Source organism: Eucyclogobius newberryi, unplaced genomic scaffold, assembly GCF_026437365.1.
Source record: "Eucyclogobius newberryi isolate DKJ021-1_F unplaced genomic scaffold, fEucNew1.0.hap1 SCAF_4, whole genome shotgun sequence".
Classification (NCBI taxonomy): Eukaryota; Metazoa; Chordata; class Actinopteri; order Gobiiformes; family Gobiidae; genus Eucyclogobius; species Eucyclogobius newberryi.
Window position 1 is genome coordinate 12,696,110 of NW_027316056.1, and position 23,454 is coordinate 12,719,563.

Sequence of the window (23,454 nt, forward strand, 5' to 3'; positions counted from 1 at the left end):
GTTTCTAAGTAAAACAGATGTGTGTGCTGATGTTTAAAACAACATATTTTGTTCTGGATTTTTTTTTTTCAATCCAATAAACAAAGAGACACAATACTCTGCTGTTTCCATTCATTATCAAAACCAGAAACCTTAAGTTATTTGCAGAAATAGTGACTGTAAGTAAGTTCTGTTGTAGTTGTTTGTAATATAATGTGATCTATGCTTTGCAGTTCAAGTCCTGTCAAGTCTTTACATCAAATAGCTGCTTTTTTTTTGTAAACAGTCCTTTTAAAAGAGTCACAAATAACAAAATGGGAAGCGACATGTTACATTTTGTCCCTGTAAAAATAAGCACTGAAAGAGAAGATGCATTTTTTCACATTTATTTTATTTTCATTTAAATATTCATCAGATTTTCATACATTTTAACAAAACACAACATCGTAACAACATGGTCAAATAAAACACAGAATAACAACAGTGAGGAGAAGACTCAAGTCGTCACAAGTCAAGTCCATGTTGAGTCTCTAATAAGTCTCAAAGTTATTTACTGCGAGAATATTTCCTGCCTATGAGTCCCCTCTAGTGAGAAATGTTGTCATTACAGGTTATGTCTCGTGTGAAATGCACAATCACATGTTCAATTTGAAAAGAAATCCTCTGTGTGTTGCATCATGCTGTTTGTTTTGTCCTCCCAGACCAGCAGAAAAGGGCAACACAGTCTTATCTGAAACATTTGGGACCTGTAGTCATGGTGTGGGGGGTTTCTTATCTTTGAGACCTTCACACTCTGAAGTAACGGTGCACTTTTCCACCATGTCCAGGCTGTCTCTTGTATGTTCAGTCAAGTCAGCACCAAGCCAATATATTTGGATTTTCAACTTAAAAAGCTTTCAGTGTGGTGATGACCAAAATGGGAGCTGTACGTCAAATACTCAGAACGTACAATTGGGAAAGAATAGTATAGTAAACTCTTTTCAACCACTGTAGAAGTTTAATTAAGAATATTGATAAAAAGACAGACAGTTCAGACAAATCCCACAGAGACATTTAAACATTCAACACTGTAGATGACAGCACTGGTCATTTAAGTCTGGTGATCTTCCACGTGAAAAAACATCTTAAGTCACCTCGGTTGTGCGTTATATTCAAGGTCAGTAAACACATTAGAAGATAAGTATGTGCCAGTGTCAGGGATAAGATTGAGCAAGTTTGTGTCCAAGCTTGACAGTTTGACCTGATGAATATAAGTCCCAATTGAGTGTTCTTACATTATGTTGTGTAAGATTGATCTCAGATGTTTCTAGTGTTGCCATCTGTGTGTTTTGTGAAAGGCCAACACTGCTCACTGTAATGCAGGCTTATAGCAGTGGGCTAAATATTAGTTGTAATTCCAGGCAAAGCATAACAATCTCCATGCAGTTGGCCCCTATCGCAGAACAGTGCACTTTTAACATGTGCAGTGTGATTTGAAGGAGATTTCTCTGTATAACCTTCTCTGAACAGACAGTTAATTCCTTCACAGTGTAAACATAAAGCAGGTCATGAACTAGCCTCAACAGAACTCAATATGGCACTGGTTCAGTCGACACAATGACCCTGTGGCCTTTTTATTTTCCAGAATACTATTGTTAAAATGTAAAACTATAACATATTTTAACAAACAGTATATTTGTTTGTTTATTTAAAAGTCTAAATAAGTTCCCGACCCTAAACCAGACATTTTCATAGTATTTTATTTGTATTAAACCTTTTTTTTAAGCAGAATCCATTGTGATCTTTTCATTGGCTGCGATCAATGAGGAAGAAGACTCAATGACCACGCCCACTCATCCTCGGCTCTCTCAAAACAAGAGCCACGAGCCGCTTTTTCACAAATTGCATAGTCTTGATTTATTACTTGAGTGTTCGAACAGATAATATAATACATCCATGGTTAGAACACGTTTTGTTTGAATGTTGAGGCGATTCAACACACGCCCAGCGTCGTTTCGTGGTAAGTTTGCAAACACAAACATTAAAAGCTGAGCATATGTCTCGTCTTCTCATAAACTTTAACGCGCTGCAGCGACGTGACATTCTGCACGGGAAAGTCATCGAAGATAGTTTAACATTGTCCGACAATTTACGGAATAGAAAAATGTACTTTTAGTTTCACTTTCGCGCAGTTATGATTCGGGGGTGTTCGTTAAGAAGAGACTGGATAAGGCTGAAGTGACTAATGTTTGTGACTTTGTTTTATTGTTTCCTTAAACATTGAAAAGAAATGAGTGACTTCAACAATTGCATTTTCTTTTTTAAGATGTTGTGCCCATAGGCTTTATTGACTGGAAGATAGTGTGAAATGGTGGATGAGAGAGAAGGGAGGACATGCAGTAAATAGTCTGAGTCAGGAATCGAACTCTCTTTTCTGGTGGTGGTGGTGGTGGTGGTGGTGGTGGTCTGCCTCCTGCACGTTACAGTATTGCACTATGTCCAAACATCTGGCTACACTACACTATCAAATAAAGCTCACAAGCCCAAACAATTGGCAAAAAAAAAATATAAAAATCTAAAAGCTTACTGTGACTTGGGGCGCCTCTCCACAGATCTGACCCATTTGCCGTGGCCGCGTCAACAGCTTATGCCGTGGAGATGGGGCTGGGCCATTAATCGAAAGAACGAGACGTTTAAATTTGCTCAAAACCACAACTGAGGACTTCCCCCCAGAGGTCAGACTTTGTGTGTTAAATGGCACAGATAAAGTCTGTATAGTGTAAGTTCATGAAATAATTTCTAAAAGCCATTTTTACTTCATTTCAGGAAAGACCAACTAAAATAAAATTCAAGATTGATCTATATGAGGGGAAAACGATCAGTAATATTTTATATAAACAAGCTGGTGATGGACCATCTACAACATGGGTCTCCAATTATATTTTCAAAAACTCCACAATTTTATTTTCTCTTAAGATCCACAAACAAATCACAATGGCACAATTCAACAACAGAAATCAACATGGGATTTTACTTACTAGAGAAGTAAAAATATCATAACAAAATACCATTTCTAAAAATAGGACAAAAACATTAAAACCCATGCAATACGAGCCGGACTACAAGCCGGACTACAAGCCGGACTACAAGCCGGACTACAAGCCGGACTACAAGCTGGACTACAAGCCGGACTACAAGCCGGACTACTAGCCGGACTACTAGCCGGACTTTAAAGCCCGGGTCCGGACTTTAAAGCCCGGGTCCGGACTTTAAAGCCCGGGTCCGGACTTTAAAGCCCGGGTCCGCACTTTAAAGCCCGGGTCCGGACTTTAAAGCCCGGGACCTTGTGGGCCGGACCTTGTGGGCCGGACCTTGTGGGCCAGTCCTGGAGCCGGACTTTGACTCTGTCTAGAACCACACAGAACTAGTCTAAACCAGGTCTTAAAAGGCATTGAAGAAGGACTAAACCAGGACCATCTTAAAAATAAATGTGATTACAACATTTGTTTCAAATGATATTAGAAGCATTGTAGCCCACGGTAACTGCCACAAACAGAGCTCACTTTGCTATTTAATGCACTGAGACGCAGCGGCCACTAGGCTGCATGCACAGTATCATACATGTTTTTGGAGTCAGCAGCAGTCGCCCTAATCCATGGCATCTATTTTTTCAACCCGCTTCACGTCTATTAGAAATAGCCCATAATGAACATTGAAATATATGCAACGTAATGAAATGGACTATGGGAAAATTTCCTGAAAGCACGAAACTGGTGACAACGGATCTGCACATGAGAAATAATGTATTTTTATCTTTCCTTCGCCTCCATAGTCACGTTCTGTTTATTAAAGGCGGTATGGACGATTTTTCGGCGATTTGAGAACGCAGGTGGAAGTGCGCATGCGCACTCGCCCGTGTGGACTGATACAACACACACGTGCGTTTGTTTATTAGCGCAACGGAGCGCATCACATCTCTCGTCTCCCGTAGATTTCTGTCCACTTCTGCGTCAGCTCGAACTGTCTTTCTCAATCTTCATTTTGCCCCGTACACTGAGGGAACTATATTATGATAGATCCATGCGCTTAGGCACGCGGAAACGTGGGGACGAACCGCACGCAGCTGCAGGTGAGCGATAGGTGCGTTTTATGATTGATACGTTGCAGGACTAATGATTTATCCACGCCACGGGGAAATATGATAAAAAATTTGCTGAAAAAAATCGTCCATACCACCTTTAAGCTGTGTGTTTTATTACAACCTGACACATATTCACAGACGAATTATCATAAGAGTTTAGATGAGCATAAAGCAAAGGTGCACATGTGCCGGGACGAGACGGACGAGACCCATGTCATAACCTAGCCAAAGGTCGCACATCACGCACAGCGGTCTGACCTACCGTGCACTCACGCAGGCCTTTCAATCCAACGACCAAGCCCGGGAAACGCGCTGACCTCCGGTGCCTCGGAGCACACGGCCCTTGTGCATGTTCTATTTACACCAAGTCATCAATGAAGCTGTTATTTACTGTTCTCACATGTTTGTGCTTTGACAGATGAACCTGGTTGATTTGATTTAACCAAATAGAGATGCACCGATTGCAAAATCCTTGGCCGATACCGATTTTGGTTTTTAAGGTCTGACCTGCCAAAACCGTTTTTTCCGATACCGATTTTCTATCTAAGAAATAATCATAATCATATAATGGACACATAGTATGTATTGTTTTGTCACATTAGGACTGTAGGTCAAATTACATTTATAGCTATAATCAGATTTACATTTATTCAACAAGTTCATTCATGTTCATTATTCTTATTAAATACATTGATAAACAAAACAAACTGAATATAATTATATACCGCTTAACTTATGTTTTTTTATTTCTTCTCATTTGATTAAAAAAAAAATCTGCATGTTGGCTAAATTATATTATGTAAATTAATAACTGAAAAGTTAATAACAAAATAAATACCCAAACCAAAAACACGTTATAACTCCTCTAAATGAGCAAGAGTAATTCGTTTTCAATTAAACCGGACTTTTTATCTTAACACTTCTTTATAATTATCTTAAATATCAGACCTTTACAACATGATACATGTATAGACCGTTACAAGTGGAAATATTACAAAAGTGTGAGGAGAGTGAGACAGTATTCAGGAAGTAATGCGGAACTAAAAAACTTTTTTGGAGCCATACGCCAATGAGCACGCGGTTGGCACTAGGTCATATAGGGAATTGGAAAGGAGGAAGTGACGACAATACCCGTGACGACATGGCGAGGACGACATGGCGGAAGTAAACAGGTGGTCGACCGTAGTAAACATGGCGAACGGTCCCGCTAATTCTGCTGATCCATCAATAATTTTCACTCTTGGGTCCAAACCTGAAGTTTACAATGCATTTGATGTGTACAAGGACCAAACAATGAGTTCCTGGCGGTGTTGTCTTGGTGAGAAACAATTTAAATGGGCCTGCATTGAATGTAAAACAAAGAATTGTGAAAATGTAAATCACATGGGTCTGGGTTTAATCCTAAACCCTTAACCTTAACCCTAACCCTTAACTCTAACCTTAACCCTAACCCTTAACTCTAACCTTAACCCTAACCCTAACCTTAACCTTAACCCCTAAACCTAACCCTAAGTTTTAGGTTTACTTCGTTTGGCTAAAATTAGTTTATACCATGACTTTGTATTAGCAAAAGTGTAGCTAACACAAAAAAATTGTTAAACTTGAGATAATAAAGTTCCGTGCAGGAATCGAACCCTCGAACGCTTTGCGCAAAACCGTGTTTCTAACCATTGGGACAGCAAGTTTGCTATATTACAGATGCCGAACCGAACCTGAAGTGACCGCAAGTGATTTGGGCCGCAAGAGCGCTGCCATCTTGGATTTTGTCACTTCCTTTCCAATTCCCTATATGACCTAGTTCCAACCATGAGCACGCTCCATAGGCTTCAATGGCGGCCATCTTGCCTGTCGGGGGCTTGATAGTTTTTAGCTGTTACATGCGGTTTTACACAGACCGTTACCCCGATTCTGGAGACATTTTCTGTCTCGCAATTAGAGCTATGTTTCGATTCAAATTTCAAGAATCGATTCGATTCCGATTTTTACGTTTCAATTTTTTTTTTTTTTCGATTCGATCCGATTTCGGTCTGATTTCCGATTCGATCCGATTTGGATTCGATCCGGGGGTTAATGTTATTAAAAATGAAAAATGTATTTGAACCGTTTCCTTCACTTCATGACTGTGTAGAGAAGCAACATAATAAAACTAGTATTATATCAATATTAAACAGTAAATCTTACAAGTATTGGTAGTTACTGATGGCTGGAAGACTGATGAAAAGGTTAAGGGTCAATCTACCTTCAAGAAAGATAATCCAGGACAATAAATGGAGGACATAATTGAGGTGACTACATCTGCAACAGTGGATTCTACTGGGACACTAACCAGTGCATTATTATTATATGCTTGAAAATAATTAACCTGTTACCACCCACCTGTCCGCCGGCGAACATTTTCTATATCTCAAATATTCTCTTACATCATCACTTTTATTTCCGTGGTCAATACCAGCAAGCCATACATCATTTTAAAGCTTATTTTCTCAACAAAACGAATATGTCATTGATTTACATTGAATAATATGCCCCAAGAAGCAATTGCCAATAGTTTGTGAGAAAGTCTCAACTTTTACAAACGCATGTCCTACCTGTTTGCTGTTTATGACGGACGAAACGGCTTTAATTCTGTACATCCTTGTACTCAGTCTGTCCATAAGGAACCATTGAAAAACAATATCCACTTGTATTTTTCCTGAAGTTATCCGATTTCGAGATATTGTCAAGTAAACAAACTTTTCTTCGTTTCTCACCGGACGAGAATGCGCTTGTTCGGCGCATTTCTCCGTCCATAACAAATGACCTGTTTGACCTATAAAATAATGTTGGATATCCTTCTTTTCTTCAGACTGTTTCCTACAGAATGAGACCATCCACGAATTTTTCTGTCCACGGGTTTGTTTGCTACAGTCTCCACAAAAAAAAATGCGCCGCTTGCGACGCACATGGATTAGTCTGTTTACATCTAAATAGCGCCGCGTGCGAATGACGTAGCTGAGTTTGATTGACAGATTATTCTAGCCAATGAAAATAGCTTTAGAAAGAGAGGCGGGACAAAGGGCTGATTGACACAGAATCTTCTGTATTCTCGTGCGTAAGGCTCCAGGAAGGCTGTAAAGAGCCAGATTTCTCGGCAGGATTTTGCGCATAACGTTTTCTGATTTTATTAGCCTTTTGGACGTGCATATTGTTAGATATATGTATTATTATACCAATACAAAAATAAAATAAAAATATTATATATATATATTTTTTTTTAACCTCTATATGGGAAATTCATGGGTAAACTCATATTTACACATTTTCACATATTTTTTTTTTAGCAGTTATAATTGCTATTAGTGGCCTACAAAACATCAAAATGTATGTTTTATGATCATAGAGGAGCTAAAATTGTAATAAAACAGTTTGGCACAGTGTGGCACATATTTGGATCACTTGTTCCGAAAATACTTTTTGATACAAAAAGGTCAACATCACCAAAATGCCTGTTCCTAGAGATCTGAAACTTTACACAGTTGTTGTCAACAAGATAAAAAGCATGTACAGTGAACAGCATATGCACACAATGAAGTATGTCATGCTCAGGACCATTACAAATTAACAATATTCAGGCGAGACTAAAAAAGGATGTTTTGTTTATGTTTGGGCCTCTGTAGTGTAAGTTATAAAGCCCTGACAGTGTTCATGTGCACATCTGCAGAAACTAGAAGGCCTAAGCTTTCTAATGATGCATCACACTTGCATGTGGAACATAAGATCCTCTTTTAATAAGCAATGCCATTTGGGTATGTCCAACCATTGTGCACAGGGCGAAAATAGGTGGATAAGATAAGATAAGAAAAGATAATCCTTTATTGTCCCACATGGGGAAATTCCATTGATGCAACGCAGGTAGATACAGAGATAGATACAGAAGAAAAGAACAAATAACTTATAGGAAGTTTGAAAAACACTCTCAGTAGAAGATCTCTTATAAAATTCTTAGGATGTCCGCCGGGATAACGTGACGATCTCCGGGTAAGACGACTGTTCTCCGCAGTTTCATGAGTTCCTCCTTTGTGTAAACGCGGTACGGCGCCGGCCGGGGGGGCGCAGGGGATGGTAACAGGTTAAGAATTCACCCAAAAGCGGTTGCTACCAAAAGCATTTTTATTTTAAAACTCCTCACACACTGTCAGTACTGAAGCTGGAAGTATAAAATGTAAACGTTGAGCATTTTTCAATTTAAAAAAAAAATATTCTTATTTATTTATTTTTAATAAAAAAACAAAAAATCGATCTTTGGACGTACGAATCGATAATCGGTCATTAATATGCAAATCGATTAAAAATCGGAAAATCTATTTTTTTCAACCCAGCTCTACTCGCAATAGTGTAACAATAAGACGCGTTGGCCCAGCGGTTAGAGACACAGACAAATCCAGACTCCCGCTTTGCCCAACAAACTTATAAACTTTAAACTTATAGATTGCACAGTCTAGTTTGTTTTGGGATGAGTTGGCTACACTCTTGCTAATACAGATCCATGGCATAAACTAGTTTTAACCAGACGAAGTAGGGGTTAGGGTTAAGGGTTAGGTTTAAGGGTTAGGGGGTTAGGGTTAAGGGTTATGTTTAAGGGTTAGGGGGTTAGGTTTAAGGGTTAGGGTTAAGGGTTAGGGGGTTAGGTTTAAAGGTTAGGGGTTATTAATATGATTTTTTTTCATTTATTTCAACAACAAATTACCATGATGACGATCAATAACAATGTTACTGTCTCTGAAGTCTAGTTTCTGGGCTCCAGAATCGAGGTAACGGTCTGTGTATAACTGTACGTTTAACCGCATTTTGATCGGCCGAAAACTGGAAATTACGACAGTGACCGGGATTGGGGCCGATTGGATATAAAACCGGCTTTTTTAATCGGCGGCCGATTGATCGGAGCATCTCTACCAATTATTCATTTTTGTATTCATATTTTGCCTCTTTTTAGGGTAGTTTAAAAATGTATTATTTTTCTCTTCGCAGATGGACCTCCAATCTCATTTAAAGGTGCTTCTCAGAGACAAATACCAGAATGTGAATGACCTCGTCCTTCCCATCAACCTGCGCTTTCGAAACACTCGAGACTTACCACATTTTGCTACGCATTATAGTCGGCATATCGATCAATCACACCTTGATGCGTTTGAAGATTTTCTCTCTTGTTCATTTGAAGATCTTCTTAAATGTACTTGTAATCATGGAAGAAGTCAAAGAACCGTCCTCACTTTTGGAGCGCCTGGCATCGGGAAAACCACGGCTGTGCAGAAGTGTGTTCTGGACTGGGCTGAAGGCAGAGCTCATACACACATAGATTTATTGTTTCCAATTCCGTGCTGGGAATTAAGTCTTCTGGAAAACGAAAAGCTTAGTCTGATTCAACTGCTTAAGTTGTTTTTCCCAGATTTGAGAGAACTCAGTGCTAAACGTTTGTCTGGTAAGACCGTATGGTTTGTGTTTGACGAGCTGGGGGATTTAGATGACACTCTGGACTGGCCTCATCCAAAAGTAGGCAATGTCAACCAAGTAACCCTTGTGGAAAATCTTCTGCCAAACCTATTAAAGGGCAAGCTGCTTCCTAATGCACACATTTGGATAACAACAAGATACGCTGCCATAGATTACATTAACCAACGCTTTGTGCTGAGGGAAACAGAAATGCATGGATTCAACGACGAGCAAAAGGAGCAGCACATCATGAAGCTGGTTGGTGATGAGGTCCTCGCTGACAGAGTCATCGACCACATCAAAATATCCAGAAGTCTTGACCGCTTGTGCCAAATCCCGTACATGTGCACCGTAATGGCCACTGTTCTGAAAAAACGCGTAAAAACAAATGACTATAAAATCCGTCCGATGACTTTGACTCAGATTTACAGCAGTCTGATCGACCATTCACTTTATGACTTTATTCTAGGACTTAGCATTTTTAAAGACCAGTCCTTGGCTTATTACTTTTGCTGGACTTCTGAAGAAAGTCTAAATGAAATGACGGTTGCTGAGCCATCTACTTTTGCTCGAGAATACCCCCTGGTGTTCAGAGAGGAGAAGAGCGTCCGTGGAGTGTCCATGTTTCGTTTTGCTCATTTAAGTATCTTGGAGTATTTTGTCGCTATGGCCAAACTGAATGAAGAAACTACAATGAACCCCCCAGAAGAGTATTCAACCGCCTTTCTCAAGATGATTGATAAGGCAGAACGTGATTGTAATCATGGACAGTTTGACATCTGTTTTCGCTTCTTCTTCGGCCTTCTCAAAGAGCGAGGGATACTACAAATTTCCGATCCTTTCTTTGTGGAGATCAGGGAAGAGATGTTGTATTACTATTACGACAACACTAACGTTAACCGGTTTCACTGGCTGAGGGAGTTCGACAGTCAGGCTTTACTGAATGATGTGGAGATTTTCCAAAACACCGGTTGGTATCCCTTTGACAACCTTACGCTCGAGGCCTGGTTAACAATCTATTTGATGATCGTGAACGTGGAAGGGATGGATGCAACTATTGAGCTGGAACTGTCCATGAGGTGTGACGAGAAAGTCTGCAGATGTGTCCGTGAGCTGCTGAAAGCGAGGAAAGCTTTGTAAGTAAATGTGCTACTTTACCCTTCACAGGTCTGCATTGTAATTCGCCAAGTTTGCCATACTGTGGAACATTCCAGGCATGCGGGTAGCATACCTTCCACCTGACATATTACAATGCACTTTTAATAGTTGTGCTGCAAAGGTCTGGACTTATTACTTACTCGTTATTGTGGCATGAAGTCCCGTGAGGTTTAGGTCTAGGGATTTCACGATTTGCTAGTTTTTTTGTTTAAACTTGCAAATATTCCTGTGAGAGGATTTTTTTCATAAATCACAATTAACTTCCCTACTCTTTCATACAGCATATAGATTTTTTTTAAAAAGGCCACAAATGTATTAAATAATATAAACGTATGCTTATTGTTCCCTCATTGTAGCCCCCCCCCAAAAAAATGGTGTTTTTCCGGTAACATTGAAAAAGAATCCGGGTAGGTAGGTCGAATTTTTTTTTAAATTTTATTTTATTTTTAAAATCCTTGTACAGATTTTGCAGAGTTTTCTTTTCTCTGAAATGAGCGCTTCTCATTGAAGTGGCCTTATTGGTATGCAGATATTGAATAAAATAGTGTTCTGCAAATCACCACTCAGTTGCCCGCTCTGTTGCGGTGTGTCCGCGTTTATCTCACCGGTTAGATTAACTCGCCGGAGACCGGAGCGGGGCTTTGGCTTCTAGCCACTCCGGGCCGTGGCTCCGATGAGGAAATGGGCGAACGCGGGATTGTTTGGTTTTGTAGTTTCCAATCACTGCGTTCACACGTGCTATCACAGGCAACGCCACAACGCTCTGTGACGAGTCTTTGCTGGTTTGCTCACGGCGACAAACCACACTTTTTGGTCGCTGCTCTGAACAGCTGCAAGTTCCCCGAGTTGATCTGGCGCTGTACTCTCATCACTTTTGTGAAAGATGTTTGCTCATAAAAGGATTATATGATTATATCCCACAAGTAAAGCGGGCCTATGACTTCACTGCTGAAACACCAGGTGTGCATATCGCCCCCGCCATTGCAGCCAGTCTGCACGCTGCCCGAATATGAGCATTAGTGAACATGGATGCGCCCGTAGGTAAAACGAAACCAATCAAATCAAAAGTGCGACGATTTTCTTACTTCTCGAAACATACGGCCAGTAAATATGCAATAAAATGTTTAAGGTTGGGTTTTCATTACTTTGAAATCCAGGTCGGTCGGTTTACCGGAAACACACTTTTTTTTCTTCTTTGCCTAAGCATTGTATAATTTATTAGTGAGATGAGCTCCATGGTAACGCTCTGAGAAGGGGCTTGGGACTTTGAGAAAGTCACTTTCCTTTGGCCCACACCAACAACAAACAGGTTTGCGAAGAATAAAAAAGCATTTACAGGTAAGATTACCACTCTCCACTCTCTGTCCGTAAGGAATCATAGAAAAACAATATCCACTTGTATTTTTCCTGAAGTTATCCGATTTCGAGATATTGTCAAGTAAACAAAGTTTTCTTCTCTGATGATATTCAGGATTAAGGCTCGTCCGTTGTTAACAAGATTAACAGCATGTACAGTGAACAGCATGAGCACACAATGAAGTATGTCTTGCTTAGGACCATTACAAATTGACAATATTCAGGTGAGACTAAAAAAAGGATGTTTTGTTTATGTTTGGGCCTCTGTAGTGTAAGTTCTGAAGCCCTGACAGTGTTCATGTGCACATCTACAGAAACTACAAGGCCTAAGCTTTCTAATGATGCATCACACATGCATGTGGGCTGTAACATCGTCTTTTAATAAGCAATGCCATTTGGGTATGTCCAACCATTGTGGACATGGCGAAATAGGTGGATGGTAACAGGTTAAAGAACGGTTAATCTTGACACCCCTATTGTTATCTTGTGAGTGCAGGCAAAGAGAACTACATTAACCCAAATTCTTTGTTTTAATAACAGCCATGAAGAAAGATTCTAACTCTTGCTAAACAACTAATTTGTCTTTTTAAGGCTTGGATTTTCAAACCTGTCAGACGCCTGTTGTCCCGCCCTGGCCTCTGTTCTTGGCACTAAAGAGTCCCATTTGAGGAAGCTGGACCTGGGCTTCAACAGCATCACTGACAGGGGAGTAGAGAGCCTGGTCCTGGGGCTGAGTGACCAGGACTGCAGGCTAATGTCACTCCGTCTCCATGGCTGTGAGCTGACTTCCTCTGCCTGTGAACCCCTGGCATCCGCCTTAAAACTGTGTCCTAAACTGAAGGAACTGGATCTAAGCTGTAACAGTATTGGAGATGTGGGACTGAAGCATCTCGCCAGAGGTTTGGAGTCGCCCAAGTGCCAACTAGAAACACTTAGGTAAGTGTAGCACCCTGTCTGGGGGGGAATGCAATAGATATTACTACAGATTACTTCCTCACACAGCAAGAACTGGCATTGAAAGGCCAGTAGTACCCTCTAATATTTGTACTCAGCAGGGTCAATGTTAGTGGAAGACACTGTAATCCTGAACTCTTAAGACAACATACACATGCCTATATTCATTGAAACAGTTCACCTACAGAGCCAGGAACCTATGCCAGGATCCTGTTTGTGGACTTCAGCTCTGCATTCAACACCATCCTCCCCGCTCTGCTCCAGGACAAGCTCTGAACGTGCCAGACTCCACTTGCAGGTACATCACTGTCTTCCTGGCGGATTGGAGGCTGTGCGTGCGGCTGGGGAAGAATGTCTCAGACACTCGGACTCGGATCAGCACAGGAGCTCCACAGGGCTATGTACTTTCTCCTGTGTACGACACCACCCTCACTGCTCATCCCGGACAAGGATGTGTCTCTACAGGAGGGAGGTGGACCGGCTGGTGTCATGGTGCAGCGGTAACAACCTGGAGTTCAACACCCAGAAGACAGTGAAGATGATCGTAGACTTCAGGAAAGTCTCAGCCCCCCAGTCCCCCCTCACCATCACAGACTCCCCCATCACATCGACTCCCTCTGCTTCCTGGGCAAGTGGGAGCCCACCATCAGCTCCCTCATCGGGAAGGCCCATCACCATGTGGTACGCTGGAGCCACAGCCAGGGGCAAACTGAGACTACAGAGCATTGTGCGCTCTGCTGAGAAGGTGATCGGCTGCGAACTTCCATCTCTGGACCTGTACGTCTCCAGGACTCTGGGACGAGCAGGTCGGATTACAGCCGACCCTTCTCACCCTGGACACAGACTTCAGAGCTCATTCACCGACGTCACAAGACCTCGTGATCATACACGTTGACGCCCCTTTGCACTGATAGAGCGTGGAAAGTGATCTCAAGCGTAAATCATGGAGGCCCCAGTGCTTTCAGATTCCACAAACTCCTTGGATGAGCTACACAAAGGTTGATATTTAGAAAAGCTGTGATCAATCAACTCGCATCCATATTTGATGCCTAAATCACAGTCTTTCAGATATCTCGTACCCGGACATTATCCAAGCCCACTGGTCCGATGGTTTTGAACAAAGGGTCTACGTGCCTAAGTAAAACTGATGTTAATTCTAATAGCATGCGCGGAACACAATAGATTTGATATATGCGGAGCTCCGGGGTTCAGTCACCTGCACGGGGCTGAACAGCTGTCAGCTGTCCGATAGAACTTCTCTCCGTTTATCTTTCCGGTTGCTGCCACACATACCTTCACCGTTTTGATTATAGTAAAGCGTGCAATATTATTAATGAGGTTTTGGGCCTCTTTGAACCGTGTTTCGTTGTAAATCGAAGCAGACAGACTGCAGTCTTGAATTGGCTTGTAGTGGTAAACACGATAAGCAGACAAGCTCATTCACGTGACGTCACGTGAATGAGCTCTATTTGAGCCACTCCCATCAAGCAGGAGGCTACGGTCCATCCGGACCAGAATCTTACGCCACAGTTTCTGTCCCTCTTTCGTTGGACTCATGAACACTTAACATCTGCCACTTTAACAATACTCAACCAAAACTATTCACGCACTGTTTTTTTTTCTTTCGCCACGATTTCCGACCATCTGTACATTTTTGTGTAAATACCTGTGTACATACTGAGACCAAATTTATTTTTTACCTTATTTTATTGAAATGAAAATTCTTTAATTATGCATGCCATATTTGACTCTATAGATGTTGCTGTTATTATTTTAGGTTTCAGGGACCGCGGCATTTCCCTTATAGCCTCATGGCTAACCTTAACCCTAACCTTAACCCGGCGCGGTCTAAAACGGCGCTAAAATGCGGTCAAATAGCGGCGCAGTTTCAGGAGCCGCGGCGCGCGGCCGGCACAAAAATAACATGGCAGTTTCGGCCGCGCGCCGCGGCTCTGCAGACACTCCCATTATTTTATTATTCATTGTTTTATGTTGCACCCTAACGCCGAAACAAGTTCCTATGTTTGCGAATTGTGTTCAATGACAAAGGCAATAAACCTTTTCTGATTCATTCTGAATTCTAAATGGAGCTATTGTTTGTTCATAGACTTTCTCAATGCAACATTAAAAAGGCGGGAGGCTTTCATCTGGCCTCAGCTCTAGAGAAAAACCCTGCTCACCTTAAGTGGTTGGACCTGAGCATCAACAAGATCGGAAACGCCGCCGCCAATGAACTTTTCACCAAGTTTGACATATCAAGACTAAGAAAACTGGAGTAAGCATCGCACACACCTCAAATGTTGTCATATTATTTTTAATATATATATATATTTTTTCTATGATTTTTTTTTTATTACAGAATATACTACTGTGGCCTCACAGAACGGTGCTGTGCCAGAATTTCGGATGCGCTGAAACTTGAGGAGAGTAATCTGGTTGAATTGAACTTAAGCAGCAACAATGTGAAAGATGCTGGAGCCTACTTGATCAGTTCAGGCTTGTTTGCTTGGTCTAGACTGGAAAAACTCAAGTAAGAACAAACATTTGTCAACTCATTTTGAGGAACACGTCTTATAAACTTTTTGTTCTTTGTCTTTGACATTAGTATTTCGAGATGTGGAATCACCCAGATGGGAGGTTTTTACCTCTCCAAAGTGCTGTCCTGCATCTCAGCGTTGTACAGTAACGATATGCAAATGAAAATAGGCTGGCAGGCCACAGAGCTGAGAGAGATGGATCTTAGCCTGAACAAACTCACAGATGACGGGGCTGGGTACCTTTCAACTGGATTCAAGAATCCTTACAGTCACCTCCAAAGGCTCAGGTAAGTCCAATAGAATAAAAACAGAATGGAGATATAATCTGTAAAGGCTGAACAATGCATCAAATTGGCAAATCAAGTTGAAGTTGCATTTTTGACACACTACTGGAAAGTATCTCTACAGAGAATCATCGTACTATAGTACTAGACCAGTGCTCTAGACATTTAAAGTCATGTTTTATCTTCATTCATTCATCTTTTATGAGTTAATTTACTTTTTTAATGATTAGGTCCGTGGTAACATCTGCTACTTGACATGAACATGAAAAAAATAATACACTACAAATATCCAACTACAAATACAATTTAAACACTTTTAAGGATCTCCTACTCTACTTTTAATTTATCAAGTATTGTGGAAAAGTCTCTAATAATTATCAAGAAATAAAGTAAATCAATGGAATAGAGTTGTCTTATCTCAATCGAACTGAATTCATTTGTCCCTGATCCAAGCGTCTCTGTCTGAGCCTCAAGCTCCAACTCAGCAGTGGTACTTCTTTATATAGTTTTACACTTGAACAAAGGATCACATGACCCACGTCACACGGAAAGTTTCTGGCTCTGAAACAAATGGAAGGTAGAATAAAAGAACAGAGTTAGTTGATTGCATTTAATTCCTGACCGACTGACACCGAGGAAAAGACCCCCGGAGTCTCTATTCGAGAGAGATCAGTCTTCAATCAAAAGAATCACAGCACAGACATGTAGTTAGCAGTTATGCTAACAGTAGGCTCCAGGTTCAAATTGGAGATGTGAAGTCTGTAATGTCACAAAGAATAAAGGCCAAATGATATTTTTCCATAACACAAGCTTTTTTGCTTATACAGAGCATCTGCACAATTTATCTGAAGTTTGAAGCTTTATTTTGTGTGTTTTCAGCCTGGTTGACTGCAGTCTCACTTGTGACTGCTGCTCTGATCTGGCGTCTCAGCTCTCGTCCTCTGAATGTCTTTTGTCTGAGTTGGACCTCTCCAGTAACTACATACAGGACGGGGGTGTCAAGAGGCTCTGTGTGGCCCTCAAGAGCCCCCAGTGTAGTCTCCAAAAGTTATTGTAAGTCCTGCATTTTGATATTGGAGAGAGAAATAGATCTGTAGATGTTAATTTGGATCTTTAGATTTTCGAATGTGTCACATAAATACTTTTTGTGACTGTATGCAAACAGTGAATAGATTATGGTGCACTGTGTCACTTTTCTGCTTGTCTCCATGGCAATGTTCTTGCTTTCCCTGGAATGTTCCATGGTATTTTGTGATGTGGGATTTTCTAATCAGACTCTGGGATGGTTTTTAAACTATTTAAATGACTGTAAACAGTGTGCACAGTTTGGTGGTCAGACGACGATGTAGCTGCACATTACATTAGGAGTTCTACAAGGCTCAATATCAGGAGCCACTCTTTTCACCAGAGGTCGACCGATATCGTTTTTTCCTTGGCCGATGCCATTTTTTTGTTTCTTCTGCCTATGGCTGATGGCAATAGCTGATTTTCAAGGTGGACTTGAAAAGGCAGATTTTCTTATTTCTTCTTATCATAGATATTGGGAAAAGGCAGGTGGTGGTGGTGGTGGTGGTGATGGTGATGGGCTTATAGAGACAGTGATGTTCAGCTCTTGTTCAGAAAAGCAGGTCCAGGTCGTGACCTCTTTATCCTGTACATGGTGCACAGCACTGAAAGGTGAAAGGTCACAGGAGGAGCAGCAAGCTCTGGGAGAAGAACAAACTCATCTCAAGCAGAGGCTCTACAGCGAGCTCCTGTTGGCTCACAGAGGACACTTTCAGAGGTTGGAGAAAGTCTATTCTGGTTATGTGCATATAAGTATTCTTGGGCACAAAACATTTAATGAAAAGACTTTTAATGAATGAGTAAAATGGTGAGTTTTTACAGTCTTCCCTGTCTCTTTAGCCCATGCAGGGTTTTTGTATCTGTGAACACATGCTTCTATTGATCAGACATGCTATAGTTAAACTGTGTACAGTAGGTTAATGTGTAGCGAGCCTTTGACAAAGTTTCCAAATAATTGCGGTGTTGATTATATAGCAGCAGCTCTAAATTGTATCTAAACAAAAATCTCATATTCACCGGTTATTTAAAGCATGTTTTTGTTCTTAGCCTCAGAAACTGTGGCTTCAGCTCCAGGTGTGTTCCCTTCCTCAACACGGCCCTGAAGACCAACCGTCACCTGACCGAGCTGTATCTAATGGGCAACAAACTGGACGACGGCTCCATAAAGGTGTTACTGGACATGACTCGGAGTGATGCATACAAGTTAAACACTGTTGAGTAAGTAAATATAAATGTATTAATCTAAGTGTGCATGTCTATATCTATATCTATCTCTCTATCTATCTCTATATATCCATACACAATGCTGTCATATTCATGTGCAATACTCTGACATAATGTCAATCATATTGGTGCAATATTCCCTGTCCATACAACTGCTGTAAATAAGAGTGTTACTTACTATTTTCATTTTTTTTATTTTAAACTTTTATTAAGAATATAAGGTTTGCAAATTATGTGCAATTTAATTGTTCTTTTCTGTCTTTTAGTGTGTCGATTGACTGAGTGAGAAATGAAGATGAGTTCTGTTTGGACCCTAGGTTATTTTTGATGGTTTCCTAATATGCCAAAGTGTCTTAAAGTACAAACATTTATTTTTTAAACTTTTGATAGGGCAAAGCACTCAATTTATCGGTCAATCTACGTTCCTGCCCTCACGGGTAATGACCTAAAGGACAAGATGGTGGATACGAGCGGTGGAAATTAGTTCTATTTCATCCCTATTGATGACACGGATAACCGCCAGAAGCACCGCCTCTGTGCTTCATGCACCGCCTCTGGTGGTCAGCCAGGATTCATAGAACCATAGTTACAGTTGTAGCTTTCGTTTCTTTCCCAGGGTGGCTGAGATGGGGTGGTAGAGCCTTTGCTCCTTCATTTTAAGAGCAGCCAACTCGGGTGTTCCAGATGCCTCCGGGACGCCTTCCTGGGGAGGTGTTCTCTTTTTTTTTTACCAAAAATCGCCCTCTTAACCTCTTTCAAACCAACTCTTGAAGAACACTCCTGGATGAACGAGGGATTGCATTGACTTGTTTTGATCAATTATTTCAACTTTACCACATTATTGTTGCTCATGTTTTGTGATTTATTAAGAGGCAAAAAATGAAAGAAAATAAAGATATTATATTTATTTTAAGTGCTTTACATTTTAATGTTGTAAATGAAAAAATAATTTGTATATGTATAAACTTTTTGAGAGAAATTTAATTTGGGCGTTTAATTTTACGTTTGAACTGCCCAAACGCGTATCAGACCTACATGTCACACATATATTAAAGTACATTGCAAAACTGATAAGTAGAATTCTATATTCATTTTTTATCTATGTATTTTTATATTAATGGCCAGATGCCTTCCAGACCCTAACGTCTTTAAGTATTGTAAAAGCATGTGGTCTTGGCCCTTTATCAGCCAGGCCGGGCCATGGTAAAGCCGACAGGGCAGTGGTTGGACGAGGAGCGTCTTGAGTGCGTCTTTTAGTTTCTTAAACAGCTGCTTCATGTTCTTGTTGTCTTTGCCATATATGGCAAAAGTATAGCCACTGCCTTGGTTGATGAGGCTTTTCACACTTTTCTCCTTTTCTTTCTGTCAATCTTGGGTTGTTGCTTTTGTCCCTTTTGCCAATGTTGGTGGCTGTTTTTGCATTTTGCATTGTATTTATATACTGTCATATTCATACGCAATAATGTCATATTCATGTGCAATACTCATAAGCAATAAGGACATATTCATGTGCATATAACTGCTGTAAATACGAGTATTTACTTTTGCCACTATTATTATTTGTGTCTTATTTTATTTTTATTTTATTATCTCTATTCCTTATTAAGAATATGAGAGGTGTTGTCTATAAAAGTATTGTTTATTAGAGTTTTTCTATTAAGATTTTTTTTTTTTTTTTTTAAAGCTTCCTATAAGTTATCTGTTCTTTTACTTCTGTATCTACTTGCGTTGCAACAACAAAATGTCCCCATTGTGTCGCCAAATAAAGGCATTATTTGCATGTACTGCTTTTTCTTGCATAATTTAACTCATCGCCTGTATTTGCCCTTTTGCCATCTCAGCAGCAAATGTCAATCAGCGTGAGGTTTGGTTCACTTAAAAGTCTAATTTAAGGCGCTTATCATTAAGACTAAACACAATCTTGTCTCTGATCATGTCATTTTTATGTGCCAAATTCAGTCTTTGCTTCTTCTTTTATTGCCTCATCTCAGCCACATGTTTCACTGTGGTAAGTGAATCTTCCATGGGACATATGCCACAAACTGATGAGTGTTTTTCTTAGGTAACCAAAATGTACAGAATACCACCAATATAAAGTCCGGTCCATAAATATTGGGACATCATCACAATTCTATGCCTTATGGCTCTATACACCACCACAATGGATTTGAAATTAAATTAACAATTAGAGGGTATGTATATTCCACATGTAAAATCGTTTGGCAAATCCACTTTTTTATGTACTGGAATAAAAGACTGGAATCAATTACCTAGTCATGTACAGAATGCTCAAAATACGTCATTTTAAATCTCTAGTCAAACCTTTTTATTTGAATGTCTGAATTGCCAGGAATCAAACTTGTATGTAATTTATTAACATGTTTTACATTTCCTTTTTACTTTATTATACAAGGACCACAATGGAAATAAGTGCTTGTTATCCTGGCTTTTTAAATTGTATTCACATGTGACTATATATATATGTTTACAACTATTTGTTTATGTTATGTTTATGTATTACATGCTCATGCACTTAATGGCAAATAAATCAAATCAAAATATTAGGTGAATGTTGTAGGAAGTGACCAAATGTAGCAATGAAACCTGATCAATCCGATGAATTAGACAGACTTAGTGCTTGTGTGAAGGATATAAACCGTGGATGACACTTATTATCTGCCTCTGCGCCCTAAAGTTCTACTGAAGCCTCCAGTTCTATTATGTTAGTATTCATGTGTTTAACGGTCTGACCAGTGGGGGGCAGTAATGCGCCAACTGTGGCTGGTCTGGCTCCGCCCCAAAGAAACAAGAAGAAGACGCAAAGATTTCGTTCGAATGTTTGGAGCTTATGTTTTCCTCACGGACACGGCACGCATCGTTTCGTGGTAAGTTTGCAAACTCTAATATTTGTCCCTCATTAAAAGCCAGCGTGGGCATGTGTGTCGTTTCTGCTGCAGCTGCGTTCATGCCGCATGTGAAGAAGAAGACGTTTTACCGCTATCATCTCTTCTTCTTTGAGCCACAATGTTTCACGAGACAGAAGTTCAAAGAAGAAAAACGTCACATTCGAGTGACTAGATGCGTTTTTCTGATCTATTAATCAGCAATATACAGTAGACGTATATGTATTTGGTTTTGTACAAAAATGAAAAAGTCTGCAGCACGTGTCCAAACAATACAGTCAATGAGCGCACAGTAACACTGTAGTATGCCTGATAATACAATGATTTATGCATTTTATATGTCCCTTTCCTGTCTTCTATTTGTTCTAAAATGGTTAAATATATTAATTGTCGAGCATATATCGGGGTGCTTTGGATTTAGTTTGTAATACTATAACCAGGGATTGTAGCAGTAACTACAACTGTACAAGTACGACTGAAGTATTCCCGTACTGTTATTGTGCATGTATACAGTACACAAGAGAAACCAGTGAGACTATGAAGCTAGTGACAAACCAGTGACAAACCAGTGAGACTATGAAGCTTGAGACAAACCAGTGACAAACCAGTGAGACTGAAGCTAGTGACAAACCAGTGAGAATGTGAATCTAGTGACAAACCAGTGACAAACCAGTGAGACTATGAAGCTTGAGACAAACCAGTGACAAACCAGTGAGACTGAAGCTAGTGACAAACCAGTGAGAATGTGAATCCAGTGACAAACCAGTGAGACTGTGAATCTAGTGACAAACCAGTGACAAACCAGTGAGACTATGAAGCTTGAGACAAACCAGTGACAAACCAGTGAGACTGAAGCTAGTGACAAACCAGTGAGAATGTGAATCTAGTGACAAACCAGTGACAAACCAGTGAGACTATGAAGCTTGAGACAAACCAGTGACAAACCAGTGAGACTGAAGCTAGTGACAAACCAGTGAGAATGTGAATCCAGTGAGAAACCAGTGAGACTGTGAATCTAGTGACAAACCAGTGAGACTGTTGTTGGGAGATTCTCCTTTGTTCTCCAGAGGAGGCCTCGCTTGACCTTTTATCACCCAGTCTCTTGGTCTCCTCTCTTCCCGATTCTTTTGGTTCCTGTGGTGACTGTTCTCAAATGATGACTGAACTCAGATCTCTTTCTGTATTTAATAAAGTTCAATAATCCAGGTAGTTTACAAGATGCAATCAAGGGAGAGATGGAATCGCGTCTGTCCTTCACCTCCGCAATCTCACCTCTGCCCTTTACATTACAAAAGTCACATCCTATCCTTGGCCAAGCCCCCCAAGGGGCAGGGCTCACCCTATGTGGATCAATCAGTCTATGTGTGTATGTAATCCGACACTCGTCAGACCTATCTGTTTTACAACCATTTGTTTCAAGCCCTAAATGTCGGGTGTCCGCGAGCGTGTGTCTGTGTGTGGTGCAATACAAATACATCAAACAATAAAATTATCTCAACACTGTGAAGCTAGTGACAAACCAGTGAGACTGTGAAGCTAGTGACAAACCAGTGAGACTATGAAGCTAGTGACAAACCAGTGAGACTATGAAGCTAGGGACAAACCAGTGAGACTATGAAGCTAGGGACAAACCAGTGAGACTATGAAGCTAGGGACAAACCAGTGAGACTATGAAGCTAGTGACAAACCAGTGAGACTGTGAAGCAAGTGACAAACCAGTGAGACTATGAAGCTAGTGACAAACCAGTGAGACTATGAAGCTAGTGACAAACCAGTGAGACTATGAAGCTAGTGACAAACCAGTGAGACTATGAAGCAAGTGACAAACCAGTGAGACTATGAAGCTAGTGACAAACCAGTGAGACTATGAAGCTAGTGACAAACCAGTGAGACTATGAAGCAAGTGACAAACCAGTGAGACTATGAAGCTAGTGACAAACCAGTGAGACTATGAAGCTAGTGACAAACCAGTGAGACTATGAAGCTAGTGACAAACCAGTGAGACTATGAAGCTAGTGACAAACCAGTGAGACTATGAAGCAAGTGACAAACCAGTGAGACTATGAGTCTAGTGACAAACCAGTGAGGCAAAAGATGAGGCTGAGCAAAAAAACATGTTTGCCGTAACCCGACCGCCCTGGTGAAAAACCGACTGAAAAAAAAAATAGGGAGTGTCTGCAGAGCAGGCACAAAATAATATGGCAGTTTCGGCCGCGCGCCGCGGCTCCTGAAACTGCTGGGCTATTTGACCACACCGTTTTATACCACGCCGGGTTAAGGTTAGGGTCAAGGTTAAGGTTAGGGTCAGGGTTAAGGCTGCTGGGCCATTTTACCGCACCGCGGCACTGCAGCCACGGCCAAAAAAAATATCAGCATTTTGTCAGAATGATGCCAAATATTTTTTT

The 23,454-nt window shown here is 40.6% G+C and overlaps 1 protein-coding gene across 1 annotated transcript; it reads left to right on the forward strand.

Moving 5' to 3' along the window:
* The first annotated feature begins 1,904 nt into the window (after positions 1-1,904).
* On the forward strand, positions 1,905-18,727 carry LOC140377831 (NACHT, LRR and PYD domains-containing protein 14-like). The gene is made up of 9 exons (XM_072463435.1): positions 1,905-1,978; positions 9,107-10,704; positions 12,674-13,018; positions 15,144-15,311; positions 15,396-15,566; positions 15,642-15,860; positions 16,737-16,910; positions 17,970-18,140; positions 18,413-18,727. The coding sequence occupies exons 2-9, from the start codon at positions 9,107-9,109 to the stop codon at positions 18,426-18,428; spliced, it is 2,862 nt and encodes a 953-aa protein (XP_072319536.1). The 5' UTR covers positions 1,905-1,978; the 3' UTR covers positions 18,429-18,727.
* Positions 18,728-23,454: the final 4,727 nt, after the last annotated feature.

Coding starts and splice junctions, on each gene's coding strand:
- LOC140377831 (XM_072463435.1), top strand. CDS start 9,107: ATGGACCTCCAATCTCATTTAAAGGTGCTTCTCAGAGACAAATACCAG. Junction 10,705..12,673: donor CTGAAAGCGAGGAAAGCTTT/GTAAGTAAATGT, acceptor TGTCTTTTTAAG/GCTTGGATTTTCAAACCTGT. Junction 13,019..15,143: donor TGCCAACTAGAAACACTTAG/GTAAGTGTAGCA, acceptor GTTTGTTCATAG/ACTTTCTCAATGCAACATTA.